The sequence below is a fragment of the Dendropsophus ebraccatus genome, chromosome 8 (assembly GCF_027789765.1).
Source record: "Dendropsophus ebraccatus isolate aDenEbr1 chromosome 8, aDenEbr1.pat, whole genome shotgun sequence".
Classification (NCBI taxonomy): Eukaryota; Metazoa; Chordata; class Amphibia; order Anura; family Hylidae; genus Dendropsophus; species Dendropsophus ebraccatus.
The window spans coordinates 41,478,022-41,492,731 of record NC_091461.1 but is presented as its reverse complement, the minus strand read 5'-3'; the positions used below and the strand labels follow the sequence as shown (position 1 = coordinate 41,492,731).

Genomic DNA, 14,710 nt, shown 5'->3' with positions numbered 1-14,710 from the left:
AAAACGTCTTACCTTGTACCCGCCTATCCGATGTTCTTGTTTGAACTCCTTATTGTTCTTCAGCCACCTCATGGTAGGAAGCGGATTCCCTGCAGCTGGGCAGCGTAGCTTTACTGTATTAGCAGCCGGAACAGCATGAAGTTTTTTCTCCATTTTCTCAGGATTGGTCCAGTATGGAGCCTCTGTAACAAAGAGAAAACATTCTATTTGTAATTGGTGTAATTGATATAGGGTGTAAACCAAGAAAAAATAACATGTTCTTCTTGTAAAGCCAGAACAGGCCTGGGAACCCTATTACGGTGGATGGCCAAGACCAATATAAACTAATGTAAAAAACAGCAGACTTACTGATATTATTGATGTCATTGATGACATTTTCAGAGACATCATTGTCATTGTCATCTTCATCATCTCCTGAAGAGCTGGCTTCTGAAACAAAAAAGAACACAACACACCATAAACAGAAATCCTTAAAATAGCAACGTCGTAATTGGACGTTGGTTGCTTTAGTGTAGTCAAGTCTAACAACCAAACATGAAGACTTGTGCAAGTGAATTTCCGAAAGCTGTGCGGCATAGAAGCTAGCACCACATGCAAGTGATTCTACAGCTCTTTGACCCCCTGTGAGCTTAGGTGGATCTTTATAAAGTTCTTGGATATCCCAAAAAGAGGTAAAAATTGTAAGGGTCATATTACTAAAGGTGTATTAAGTCCAGGAATACAGCGGAGTCAGAGGGCTCAATTATCTTTTCACTGGCAAATTGTTAAATCCAGTCCATTGTTTGCAACAAAATGATGATGACATACAGAGTATTATGGTCTGATAGGTTACACCTCCATTCTCCAGTCACTCACCTGTGACATTCACAAGGAAGAAATGTGCATTGCTTTGGCCGCCTTTATGCACTGCACAGGCATACAGCCCTGAATCCCTGAGGAGCGTCTCGTTTATCAGCAAGTAGTTCATGACAATCACCGTCCTATTGCTGGATTCTAATTTCACCCCATCCTTAGTCCAAACCACCAGGGACACGTTGTTGTAAGGACAGCGCAGATCAAGTGGCTTACCGGGGCTAACGGTAAAAACATCCGGCTGGGAGATTTGGTATTTGGTTGGAGGTTCTGCATGAAAGGATAGAGGAAAAGCAGCAGAAAGGGAAAGACACCAAATGTCAGTAAAGCACCCACAGCAAATCGATTCGCAGCAAGAAGTGCAGGTCCTACTTGCTGGTGTACAAGCTGTGCAGAGATATTAGTGAGGTTAAACAAACCATGCATTATAGTAGTAGCAACACCAAAAGCTCCAATGTAAAGACACACAATGCACCCTTCTATTTGCTGAACCAGAACACCTCTTATTTCCAGAAGGATATAACATATGTGAAACCTGTACAGCTTCACAGGGCCCAGAAGGTGAGGAAGCCCATTACCATCCCAAAACCTGTACAGTAGAATGGTGGTCAGAAGGAAGCCCATTACCATCCTAAACATGTATAGCTGCACGGGGCCAAGAAGGTGAGGATGCCCACTACCATCCTAAAACCTGTACAGTAGAATGGTGGTCAGAAGGAAGCCCATTACCATCCTAAACATGTATAGCTGCACGGGGCCAAGAAGGTGAGGATGCCCACTACCATCCTAAAACCTGTACAGTAGAATGGTGGTCAGAAGGAAGCCCACTACCATCCTAAACATGTATAGCTGCATGGGGACCAGAAAGTAAAGAAGCCCACTACCATCCTAAAACCTGTACAGTAGCATGAGGGTCAGAAGGAAGCCCTCGCACATCCTAAACATGTAGCTGCATGGGGACCAGAAAATAAGGAAGCCCACTACCATACTAAAATCACTCTTGACCTGAAGCTGGAATCTGGTACTTCCAGATCACTTAGTTGAAGATCCATAAAAAAAAACATGTCACATCATAGAATGAAAAAAAGTATTATGACTTATAACTTAATGCGTTGGCTTTTTTTAATTGTATAGTGTATCTTTTATGGATCTTATAATAAATTTCTGATTGAGAAGTGTGAAATTCTAGCTCCAATGTTTTTCAGGATGATCATTGCCTCCTCGCCACCTTGCCATAGATCTATCGGAAGGAGTCATTAATGCTGAATGGGGTTTCACTTCTTTTATATTGGACATAGTCATCTTCGAAATATATTTAGTCTTTTGACATCAGTGAATCTGGCAAGGGTATGCTATATATGTCAGCATACAGCACAGCCAGTTCTATGACATATACTGGTCTAGTTTCAGCTATGAATCTAGCTTTTATCTTAACCATTCCTTTTCAATATATCATATCTCGACTACCCATAAGAGTAGATAACTCCTCAACCCTCACTAGAATAACCAATGTAACAAACAATGGAATTTTCCACTGCCAAGTACAAATGGTGCAAAAAAAAAAACATGGAAGCATATAGAATTACTTAAATTTTCAATCAATAACATATACTACGATGACAGCAGAAGTGCTAGGAACATCCAGTGTAATGAAGATACAGATTCATTTCTCAAAATGACATCACTGCAGTTATCAGTCCTGTTGAGCCTCCTGCTAGCACTTTACTTAAGTGACCATCTGTTTTGGTTACGAGGGCAATGTAATGGGAACCTGGTAAGGATCATCCTTTGGTTCCAAATTAAATTGACTTCAGGAATCTGCCTGCTTTAGCAATACTAGGTTACATATCGGAGGGCCGGAGCGGTTTTCACTTACAGCTATCGCGTTGACATTAACCCTTTTGGTAAAAAGTTGCAGTTCTTTTTAATTAACTCCAGCCGACACAGGAGAAGCTCCCGATATACCAAGGAATTCACTAACGCCTAGAGAGCATTGTATTCCCCATTGCATGCATGCCCATAGAAGGAGATAGCTGAGAGGCTCGCTTCTTCAGACACAAATCGGAGAAATAAGTTATGGGTGCTCTCCATCCTCGAGGGTCTTATTTTCAAGCAATCTTCAAAACATGACAAATATTTGGGGCTATAGGCCCAAGTTAACACAATTTGGATTTGCGTTAGAATATGTCTGCAGAAAATCCGCAAGACAAACCTGCGACAAATCATAGAGAACTTTTCTATTTATTTAGTCTCTCCATTAAAGGGTCAATTGGCCATATACAACAGCTTGGACCCCCATTGATCTTGAGAACAAGGGGGTTATTGTCTCCAGTTAACCATTAATAAAATGTTTTGGAAACCTTTAGACTCAAGAAATGATCTGGGACCCGGGCATGAAAATAGTTTAAGCCACATCATTTTGCTCACACATAGTCATAGACAGATCATGCATTATCTAGCTGTCCTATATAAAGTTTAGTCATCAGTATAACATGTATGGGGCTCTATTGAGACTCCACTGACAGAGGTCATCGGTAAAGATAGGGTCGGGTGTGATTTCACTGCCCAACCCCTTTGATCTCAAAAGAGACAAGCTGCCAACAGAGCTTGCTGCAGTTTACTTCTTCTTATAGATAAGACAGGAACGTTTGGCTGATGTGTTCATGTGTATTGGGAGGAGGCTGAAGAAATAACTTTTGGCTGAAGGCGCATGGCCATCTTAAGGCACTATCAGCTAAAAATCCCTGGCCATTTGCTGTTACTGTCAGAAGAATTCAGTAGGCGATGCATTTTAAGGGTCACACTACTATCCTGGCCACTGTTATAAACCAATGGAGCCTAACAGACCCAGTTGCCTTATACTGGGATTCATTGGGTTCTGTCATGGTGTGCAGGATTTTGATGGGAAAATTAAACGCATCTGTAATATTCTTCATATCAGATTTAAAGGAACTAACAGTGGAGCCGCTACCTGTGGAGTACACAGTCTTATATGGTACATGGAATACATAGCTGTGACTAGTTTTCTAGAGAGGGAGCTGTTCTTTAGGGTACAAACACACACAGCAGATACGCAGTAGATATGCAGCAGATACGCAGCAGATTTGATACTGTGTTCAGTTATTTAGATCTAATCTGCTGCGTATCTGCTGCGTATCACAGCAGTAAATATGCAGCGTATAAGCCGTGTGTGTTTGTACCCTTAGAGTAGCTCTCCGCTTTGGTTGGCAAAGTAGGGTTCTAGGTAAGAGACATCTGTCAATGAGGTTCACAGGTTGTCCTGATGTCCAGGTTGTCCTCTTGTTTTGCCTTCATCATGATTTCACAGATCCTCGATTTTGCAGCTCTGCCCAATCCACAGTCACGTCTCTCTCAAGCATATGAATAATTATTGAGGCTTCCTGCAGCCTAGCAGAAGGAATATAACTGTACACGCTGTACTTGGTCATGGCTGGTCTGCTCTCAATGCAAAGCAAGACAAGTCAACTATACAGGTTCTCAATGTTTACATAAGGGTGTTTACACAGGGATGGGTGCTGTGTCTCCACCAGTACAACTATAGCCCCCGCTTGCAAGTACAGACACAGACCCTAAAAGGACCATAAAGGGCTACGTGTTTCACGTTGACTCTCTATACCCACAGTGTCGGAGAGCAGCCATTTTGGGAGAAGATTTCCTTGAATTTCTAAGAATGCAAACTATCAGGCATCAATCATGTCTCAGTAATGTTAAACGCTATGTGCAAATGAACTGGCTAACTAGAGGCTGAGACCATAAGGTGGACAATAATGTGACACTCAATATATTGGCTTAGAGGGGTTTTCCCGTTTCATGTAAATTAAGCTTGTCATCTAGTTTCGCAACATTCTATTCAAATTCAGTTACTATATCTTAGTATTTACTGACAGAAAGACAAGATCTTTAAAATGATACATTCTTGTCTTCTCTGCGCCTAAGGCCCCACTCAAATCACGTTTTCTGAACGTCACCAGTATACGTCTGTAACTTGACAAAAGATTGTGCCAACATATCTCATTAGGGATGAGCAAATTTACAGTACTTCGCTAGGCTCGCGGTCGGCTTGGCAGCTTGCTGCCTTTGATCTCCGTACCGTTCCACTACGGATGTCAGGAAAGCTGGATCTAGGCCTGGGAAGCTCTGAGAACTTTCCCAGGCGCACGGAGCAGCATGGAATTAAAAGGCAGGCAACTGATAAGCCTAGCGAAGAACTTTGCTAGTACTGTAAATGCATTCATCCCTACATCCTATAATGGTAATCCCAATGGGCCCAGCATTCTCGTCATTTAGAGAAACTACTGACACATCACAGGGACATGTCGAACATTTTAATCATTTGGGAAAATGAGGAGGGAGAAGTGCACGGTAATGTGCTTCACTTCTCTCACTGCCGTCAATCATGCCCATCCAGTAAACCCATTGAAATCGTTTAATGGTATTGACCTGATCACTGTGGGTATCAGCATCAGAATCCCAGAAGATCAAAATTTTTGACATGTAGAAATATTTTTTACATGTAAAAGGTAGTGAAATAGTGAGAACATTCATCCTTCATCAGGAAAGCATTGCGGTATATGACGACAAGTGATATGTTTAAAAAACATAGTGTGACCATCCCCTAATAGCTTTTACTAATAATTTTCTACAATTCTATCTAGTCTAGGTGATCCTATGTGATCTATACACAGCAGGAACACAAATCTAGTGCCCAAATCATGTAGGGAAATTTATCAAACCACGTGCCAATGAGCAGTTACCCATGGCAACCAATTAGAATGCTTCTTACATTTTGAAAAAGGCCTCTGAAAAATGAAAGCTGGGATCTGATTGGTTGCTATGGGCAACTGCTCCTTTGCTTAAAATTTGATAAATCTCCCTCAATGTTCCTATTCAGTGAAGGAAGCAGAAGTCATTACGCAATGATCATGCTTCATGTACATACACCTGGTAGCAGGGGTTCAGTGCCAATCAGGTGGCACACAGAAGCCATGCCTGCCAGTAGTAGTCTCGAACACCTGCTCTATAAATATCATTTTTTACAAGAAACACAGAACAATGATGATGAACCTTGTATTAATTCTTTTTTATTAGACCTATGTTTTTGTGTACTGTGCGCATGATCTTTTTTTTTTTTACAACTAAGGTGACTGCATGGCAGCTGTTCTTGGAGGATTGTGCCAGAAATACTTTGTATTTGCCAACAACTCCCTTCTATTTATATGTTCTACAGTACACAATAGTTATTTTAATAAGCTTTGGAAAAATGAACAATTACAAAGTCTTATAATGAGTCTGTGTCTGAATAAGGATTTGTTTTTGTGTTTGGATTCCAAGAGAGACAGCTAAGGACATTTGTGGGTTGTCTATGGTAACAGAACCACAAGTCTCTGAATGGTTCCCAGTGACTTCCCAGGTGTTGCAAAACTACAACTCCCATCATGTCCTGACAGCTGTAGGCCTCTGCATGGTTCCCAGTGACTGCCCAGGTGTTGCAAAACTACAACTCCCATCATGTCCTGACAGCTGTAGGCCTCTGCATGGTTCCCAGTGACTGCCCAGGTGTTGCAAAACTACAACTCCCATCATGCCCTGTTAGCCGTAGGCCTCTGCATGGTTACCAGTGACTGCCGAGGTGTTGCAAAACTACAACTCCCATCATGCCCTGACAGCCTACGGCAAGAGGGCATTGATGGAAGTTATAGTTTTGTAACACCTGGTGAGGTACAGGTATTCAGGACCAATATAAAATATTTTTTAAGTATAAAATGGAGCCTAAAGTTGTGTCTAAGCTCCAGGCGGATTTATTATAACATAAAATAGAGTGATGTTTTTACCGTCTGTACATATCAGCTTCTTAAGCCTTCCATTATCGCTGCATTTCAAGGTATCAATAATATTTGGCTGGATTTATTACTTTTCAACCCTTTATCCCCTAGAATGGACCTAGAAGTAACTTTTATGTCTTCTTGAGCAATCTCAAGTCCACGCTGTCAGGTTTGCTCATCAATCAGCTGGAATGCAGGTCTTAAGTTATTTTTATTTTGCTTCTGGTATAACTTCCTTTTAAATCCCTTAATAACACTAGTGTTCACCTCATATCCTGATCTACGTTCTTCAAGATAATTATCGGCCTCTTTTCGTTTTTTCTTCCTTTCTTTTCTGGGGGGGGGGGGGGGGGTCTTGAATGTTGAAATAGGAACCTGAGTACAGTAAGGTTTCTGATTTTTTTCTGAAATAACTTCTACAGTCATCATGAGCCATTACGTCATTAGGCTTTGATGATCTGTATGTGCCTCTAGTCAGAAATTAATAGCAATATCATTACATTAGCTACTCATGACTGCATGCAGAAATATCCCTGTCTATTGGAAGCTGCTATGATCTGCCTGCTTTGACACTGCCAGACACCTCCCCAAGAATAAGAGAATGGGGTATTTTTAAAGGAAACAGAACCGTCTGCAATATCTGCTAGGGGAGAGAGTCAGGAGGCTCCCATACACATAGACAGGTAAGTGGTCAGACTAGAAACATTAGGTTTAGCCGACTATAACTTAAAGGGGTTATCCAGTGCTACAAAAACATGGCCACTTTCTTCCAGAGACAGCACTATTCTTGTCTACAGCTTGGGCGGGGTTTTGCTGCTTAGTTCTATTGAAGTGAATAGAGCTTAATTGCAAACCGCACCTGACATGGAGACAAGAGTCATGTTGTCTGTGAAAGAAAGTGGCCATGTTTTTGTAGCAACAGGGAATCTGTCACATGGTTTATGCCGGCTTAAATGAAGACAGCATGAACTAGTGACAGAAATGCTGAACAGATCTGTGTATTACTTCCATCATTCTGTTCAGCCGTTCTCCTAATATGCAGGAGAATAGGATTCTTGCCACACCCCTCCCCCGCCCTCCAGCTGCTGATTGACAGTAAGCTGCCTATACACAGCAGGAATAGATAACTGCCAATCAGCAGCTGGTGGGGTTTTTTGCTTCTCATGAACATCCAGGACTACTGGGCTCATGCACATAATGGAGAGGACTACTTATTATCCGTGTTATTCAGGAGGAGATCTCTGAATCAGCTGCACATAACAATGTAAGTCAAACATCATTCTGTTCAGCTTCTCTGTCACTAGTTTATCCTACTCTTACATACAGCATAAACCTGCCGACAGAGTCTCTTTAATGTTTATGCCGGGCTTTATTGTACTGCAATAGAAATTAACTGTCGGCTATTGCCATACAAAGAATTAGATTAGCTCCGTAGCAGATTATATGGAGACCCCCTTCGGGTGTTGTTAAAACTACCATACCCCCATTGGCCATTACAAAAATGGATACAGCCAACTTCCACTGGGTGTAATTGTAGTATCGGTGGCTTTCATAGAACATCCATATCTTATATCTAGTCTATTCAGTAATATTCGGAAGCCCACTCCCTCCCTCCGATCAAGAGTCACATCTAAGATGTTTTTAATCTTCATCTAAGAAAAATAAGAGACCCCAATACAGCATATGGAGCCATGTTTGATGTTATTTGACTATTCGATGACTATATTTAAGCTTATAAGCAATGAGGTAACCAAAAGTGTTATAAATGAAGTAGTCAGATCCAAAGTTTGTTATTTACTAAGGGCCCTATTCCACCGAACGATTATCGTTCGCATAATCGTTAACGATTAACGATCTCAAACGACCGCTATTGCGAAAGACCTGAAAACGTTCACTCATTTCCATGGAACGATAATCGTTACTTATGATCGTAATTGCGATCGTTTCTTCTTCCATATTTATTCGCTATTGCGTTCGCATCTATTGCGAACGACCGAACGATGTCTTATTCAATGCGAACGATTTGCGAACGTTTTGCGAACGAGCAACGATAAAAATAGGTCCAGGTCTTATAAAGCGATCAACGATTTCTCGTTCGGTCGTTAATCGTTAACTGCATTTCAACCGAACGATTATCGTTTAGATTCGAACGATTTAACGATAATCTGAACGATAATCGTCTGGTGGAATAGGGCCCAAAGGGCCCTATTCCACTGGACGATTATCGTTCAGATTATCGTTAAATCGTTCGAATCTAAACGATAATCGTTCGGTTGAAATGCAGTAACGATTAACGACCGAACGAGAAATCGTTGATCGCTTTATAAGACCTGGACCTATTTTTATCGTTGCTCGTTCGCAAAACGTTCGCAAATCGTTCGCATTGAATAAGACATCGTTCGGTCGTTCGCAATAGATACGAACGCAATAGCGAATAAATACGGAAGAAGAAACGATCGCAATTACGATCATAAGTAACGATTATCGTTCCATGGAAATGAGTGAACGTTTTCAGGTCTTTCGCAATAGCGGTCGTTTGAGATCGTTAATCGTTAACGATTATGCTAACGATAATCGTCCGGTGGAATAGGGCCCTAAGTCTTCTAGTCAAAAGTAACGTAGCTGCTGACACACGTCTAGAATATGTAGAGTGTCAGGTTTTCCAGAAACTGTTACAAAACATAAAAGGCTGCAAATACTGAAACGCTCAATGTGTCAAAAACACTAAAAGATATTTATGCGATGACCTTTACAAAGGACTTTTGCATCTAATAAAGTAATTAATTATCACTATGATATCTGCGCCATATCAGATGGGCTTCACAGGGACTCCCACAGATAGCAAGGGTAAAGGGGAACCAGTGCTGATGTAGCATCCCGCTCTGGATGTGCACTGTAAACCAGTCTTTCATTGTCACAATCAGTGGGGGTTTCAATCAGTGGGGGTTTCAAAGTCAAAAGGTTGGACCGTCATGACCATAAATGTGAATAATCCTATATTATATAAAACAATCATTTCGCTTTCGATTGGTCTCATCTGTCTGTGGTTCCTTTTGTAAGAATAAAAAAAATACCTTGGTAGAACTATTGTACTAGACGATAACCTGCCTACCCTACATGCAAGTCAAAACAACTGTGTTGTAACAATGTAAATGAGCGCATGACATTAAGAAAAGTTGTCAACTCAGTGTTCTTATAACTAAGCCTTGGCACAAGAGGGAAGTTGGCAGCACAACCTTAAGCAGAGCACCACTGGACGGTAAGTGCTACAGGTTCAGGTGTGGTCCCACTTTCAGCTGACACTACAAACAGGCCGGGCAGCATTGCTCCCATACCTTTTAAAGCTGCACATATAAGACAGATTGACAGCCTGGAATTCCGAGGGCAAGAGATAACTATAAATTCATGTATCATGCCTTCAGGAAGAGTCTCCTGCAGGCCAATTCACTGCTCTTCTTACAAAGTATCCCCCCTGGGCTAGGGTGCAACCAGGCCTTGGAATTCTGCAAGATGGGTAGAAGAGTGATGATGTTTCTTAATGTGATAAAGACATGGAGACCTAGTTTAGCCTGTTACCTCACAATGTAAATGGTGTGCAAAAAGAATGCCTAAATGGTAGAACCAATAGTTGTACCTTCCCCATCTTCATGTCAATGAGACTTGTTAGGGACAGTATTGTCTTAGTTTATTCAATATAGTTGCAAGTAAGAAAAGACAGACATGGCTGACAATATTGAGTGATGTCTGTAGACAATAAACAATCTTAATACTTAATTCTCCACTGTTATCGGAAAACATTCTTCAATGTACTAATAGTAAAACAGGAGCTTCTGTAACATTTTTCATGGTTATTTTATATTTTGATCATTTTTCCCTATATCTTACCTTCTGGTTCAGCGGTGGTTTCCTCCGCTCGGCTGTAAGATGGACGGGCAATTGCCAAGCCAACCAGAAACAGGCAAAGAAGTAGCAGCATGCTGTCAGTGTACCCACCGCCTGTTTTCCCTGAGCGCCACACCGAGAACAACCCCATCTGGCTGGCTGTGAGCAAGCATGAGACGTAATCACCACTATGTGGTCCTCTTTCCTGTTTTGGAGATCCTGTAAAAGAGTAACAAAAAGAATTGACAAACCCACTTTAACCTAAGTTTAATACATGTTAGTTTATCACCTGCCAACATAACCATTACTTTCTCTGAAAAATGTTTTTATTGGAGCTTATCGGAGTTCATTTTAATGGGTTTGATAACAGAGATGCCAATGGACCCCAATACTCAACTGTTGACTTCATTAGCCTAGACCTGGCTAATAACCATATACATTTAATTGTTATGTTATATTAATAGTAGAGGGAACCTGTCTGATTGAAAATGCAGTCCGATCTGTAGGCAGCATTTGATGAAAAAAAATCAGTATAACTAGTAATTTTTTTTATAAACCACAGCTCATTCTGGGTCAGGAGTCCAGTGGAAGAAGATTGTCAATCATTAATTAAGACCACCCACTGGACTCCTGAGCTCTAAAAATTATGTTTAGATAAATTACTGATTTTACTGAATCTTTTTTTCACAAACATGTTTATCAGTCTGTTCAGCTCCTCCTGCTCTACACCATTTGGTTGCAGGGACCCTAGGCGACTTGTAATATCAACAATTCACAATTACCCCCATACATTCTATAGGCACATACAGGAAAGTAAATCAGTAATATATCATCAATTTTGGAAAATGAGCACACAATATGTATTACCTTTAATATAAAAAACTATTGCCACTCTTATATGACCTGTCATTTATTGGGGACGTAGGACCATATTACTCACTATAAACAGTGTATAATGGTTATAAATCCAAGGTAGCTTACTATTACAGAATCTTACATTTACTAGAAAGCATTGCAGATAAAGCTGACACCATTGTTCGGTTGAAATATCCCACCACAATTGTAGTAATTTGCCAATGATCTAAGCTTGTCTGACCCTGACTTGGCATACTGTGACGGCCACTCATAAGGAATATGGGCCATTTTGAATTATTTAAACCCAACCTTCTGTGGGAAGAATGGATGATTAAGTCATTGTATATATTATCAGCTTTAGAGAATCTGGTCGAACTTGATTACTATAGTTCATCTTCACGACCAGTGGTTACCAAACCTGACCTTAAGAAACCCTAAGAGGCCATGTGTTGAGGATTTCCCTATCGTTCAATAATCAATAATAATTATGTTTTGTTTTTTACTATGGGAAATCCTCAAGACATGGCATGTTGGGCTTCCTTAAGGACGTTTTTGGGAAAACACATAAAATGGCTGCTTTGACTGTGAAAGGTTGACTCCTTGAATTCCAACACTTATGAAATCATCAAGAAAGTACAATTGTACCTATTAATACATGGCCATTACATCTTCATTATAAGTCGACCTTATAAAAGCTGTTTGGATAAAATTCTATTTCTCCCGTCATATTTGGCAAGGAGCAATCAAAAAATAACCCATAATTTAGACACCAAGATACCAACCATATTAAAGCTAATACTTCAGTCTTTAGAATAAAATTATTCCTAATTTCCATGAGCGCCGGAGAATGAGGAGATTTTTCCCATTTAATCCACTTTTATTAGGGTGGTAGAACACAATTCTGCAAAGCAAGCAAGCAAGCAAACCACATGGAGAATAACTTACTGCCACATCTCCGTGATAAAAATTCCTTCACTCCAAAAATATAGATCTTCATTTGAAATATGGAGATGTGGTAAGAAAATTTTCATCCCAAAATAAAATGTGGTTGGCTTTATTAAATATGAATTGAAATGTTCCAGGGAAAGGGACAGAAGAGGAGACTCTGCTATATCTTGTAAAAGTTCCTAAATACTCAAGCAGATGCTTGACCCTAATGGGATGCAGGAAAAGGATGGGTGTACAGCTAGAATCAATAAGCAAGGACGGCTATAGTGGAAAGTATCACAGGGGACCCATAAAGACACAGGCTGAAACAGCAGGTATAGGCAGTCTACACAATAGGAATCTTAATAGTTCTGCCGTTACAGTAGTTTAAAGACAAACTAAAAATAACTAAAAAGTCAAGATGCTTAAAAAGGTTAATCCAAGATCAAGATTTATTTTGTATAAGGGAGGGGCAGGCTGCGCTTACTTCAATTCAACATATCAATGGACATGGAATGCATACTAAGGAATCCATGCTGGAATCGTGGGGTATGGTGGCCAACAACATAAAGGAGGGGCAAGATGATTTTTCCATCTGCTCTTTATACAACGTGATTATATAATGAACACCTTGTATGTAAAGGGACTATGGTAGTACATTCAGGCAGACATTTACATGCACGGTAACAACAATAAATCTGTGGTTGAAAATCACGGTGTAAACTGTTAAAGTGTGTCATTTATCAGGAATTCTCGGCAGACAACATCTGAGCTAAGGTTTCTGCCCAACAAATAGAGTCTGGACTTGTGCGAGAGCAGTTTGTTTGCAGAACCTACAGCAGTTTTCTATCTAGCACTGCAGAGTTTTTACAGCTGCATTTTCCAACGTGCCCCCCTCCCCTCCACTAGGAATACAGAGCGTCACTTTTCAGAGAGAGGGTGTATAGTTACCTTTGCGTAAATGTTAAAAAAAATCCAAATGTATTAAATATAACGTGTATGAACAAGTCAGTTATTTACTAACATAAATAATAATTATAAAGCAACAATATCTTAAACTTTAGGTTTTACTTTTATATATTTTTTTTTTTGGATTGTTTGTTTTAATAAAGCACAAATCATCTTTCCAGGAGTGCAGATGATAAAATCACTATCCACCTGGTTTTCCCAAATTATAAACCAGCTGTATATTTTATCCTGTATGGATGGGTAGATACGGGCACACAGAACTATAGAGGGGAAGAGAGAAGTTAGACAAGATTTTGGCAAGTGTTTTAGGATGTAAGATATGAACAAAATAGAAAAGATTTTCTACATTGTAAGGTAAAAAAAAAAAAACTGTGAACTTCATGTTTGTCATTTATGTTCAATTTTTGGGGTGCACATACTAGATATGAAGAAGGTAACCTCTAATACAACTACAACCATGGTTGGGAAAAAGAATGGTTACTCTCCATGAGTCTTAAGGAAGCTCCATAGCCTAGTGTATAATATGTGCACACTTAAAGCATACTTGTCTTGAAGTACTGTGCACAAGCCCAACTGAATCAGAAAAGGGGTTGGGCACAGTACCGACCTGGCATGGTTATATCCATTGGGCCACCTGAAGTTTGGGTATCAATGCATACATGCACGCCAGGTCAGTACTACGGATACCCGAACTTCCAGTGGCCGAATGGATTTTATATTCGCCAGGTCTGTGTACTTCCTGACTGGTACACTCCTTAGGCCAAATACAACCATAGTCTCAAAAAAGAATTGGGCAAATGATGGTTACTCTCCAAGAGTGTTATGGAAGCTCTATGGCTTGACCCAAGGTAGCCTAGTGTATGATATGTGCACACTTAAAGCTTTTGAGGTAGTATGCAGACCCTGCGTGTGTGAAATCCATTCAGCCGCCATAGGTCCGGATATCTACAGTACTGACAAGCATGGTCGTATCCATTGATACCCAGTGGCCAGTCATATCCATGGATACCCAAATTTCTGGTGGTCGAATGGATTCCCCCCCCCCCCCCCCCCCCCCCCCGGGTCTGCGTAGTTCAGGACAGGTACTATCTAAATAATACTTTATGATGCTGTTACTACTCGCTATGTAATTCCTTTTGGATCAACCGATCTAATTATCGTTTGTACAAAAGAAACCCATATCACCTATAAATGCTTCGGATTTAGATATCTTTGAAGAGCACTCCAGTACCCAGAAGTAAAGTTTACATAACTGTAATGCCTTTTTCTTAGCATTTTCCTTTACGTCGCAGTTTTTTATGTATTACCATGTTAATAACACAGAGCAGACTGGTTTTACAGTGCTTACAATAGGGCAGCGAGTGTTATGATGTATGCAGCTT

At 40.4% G+C, this 14,710-nt stretch overlaps 1 protein-coding gene across 5 annotated transcripts in view; it reads right to left on the bottom strand.

Annotated features, from left to right (window-relative positions):
• Positions 1–14,710, bottom strand: part of FGFR2 (fibroblast growth factor receptor 2) — a 74,367-nt gene that overhangs the window by 34,162 nt on the left and 25,495 nt on the right. For 4 of the 5 annotated variants that reach the window (XM_069980249.1, XM_069980250.1, XM_069980252.1 and 1 more), the window contains exons 2-5: positions 10,581–10,796; positions 856–1,122; positions 349–429; positions 13–182 (exon numbers count right to left, since the gene is read on the bottom strand). In XM_069980249.1, coding sequence (XP_069836350.1) covers positions 13–182; positions 349–429; positions 856–1,122; positions 10,581–10,728 — 666 coding nt within the window. In that variant the 5' untranslated portion in view covers positions 10,729–10,796. The remainder of the gene's footprint in view (positions 1–12; positions 183–348; positions 430–855; positions 1,123–10,580; positions 10,797–14,710) is intronic. The other variant, XM_069980253.1, reaches the window with a different exon arrangement.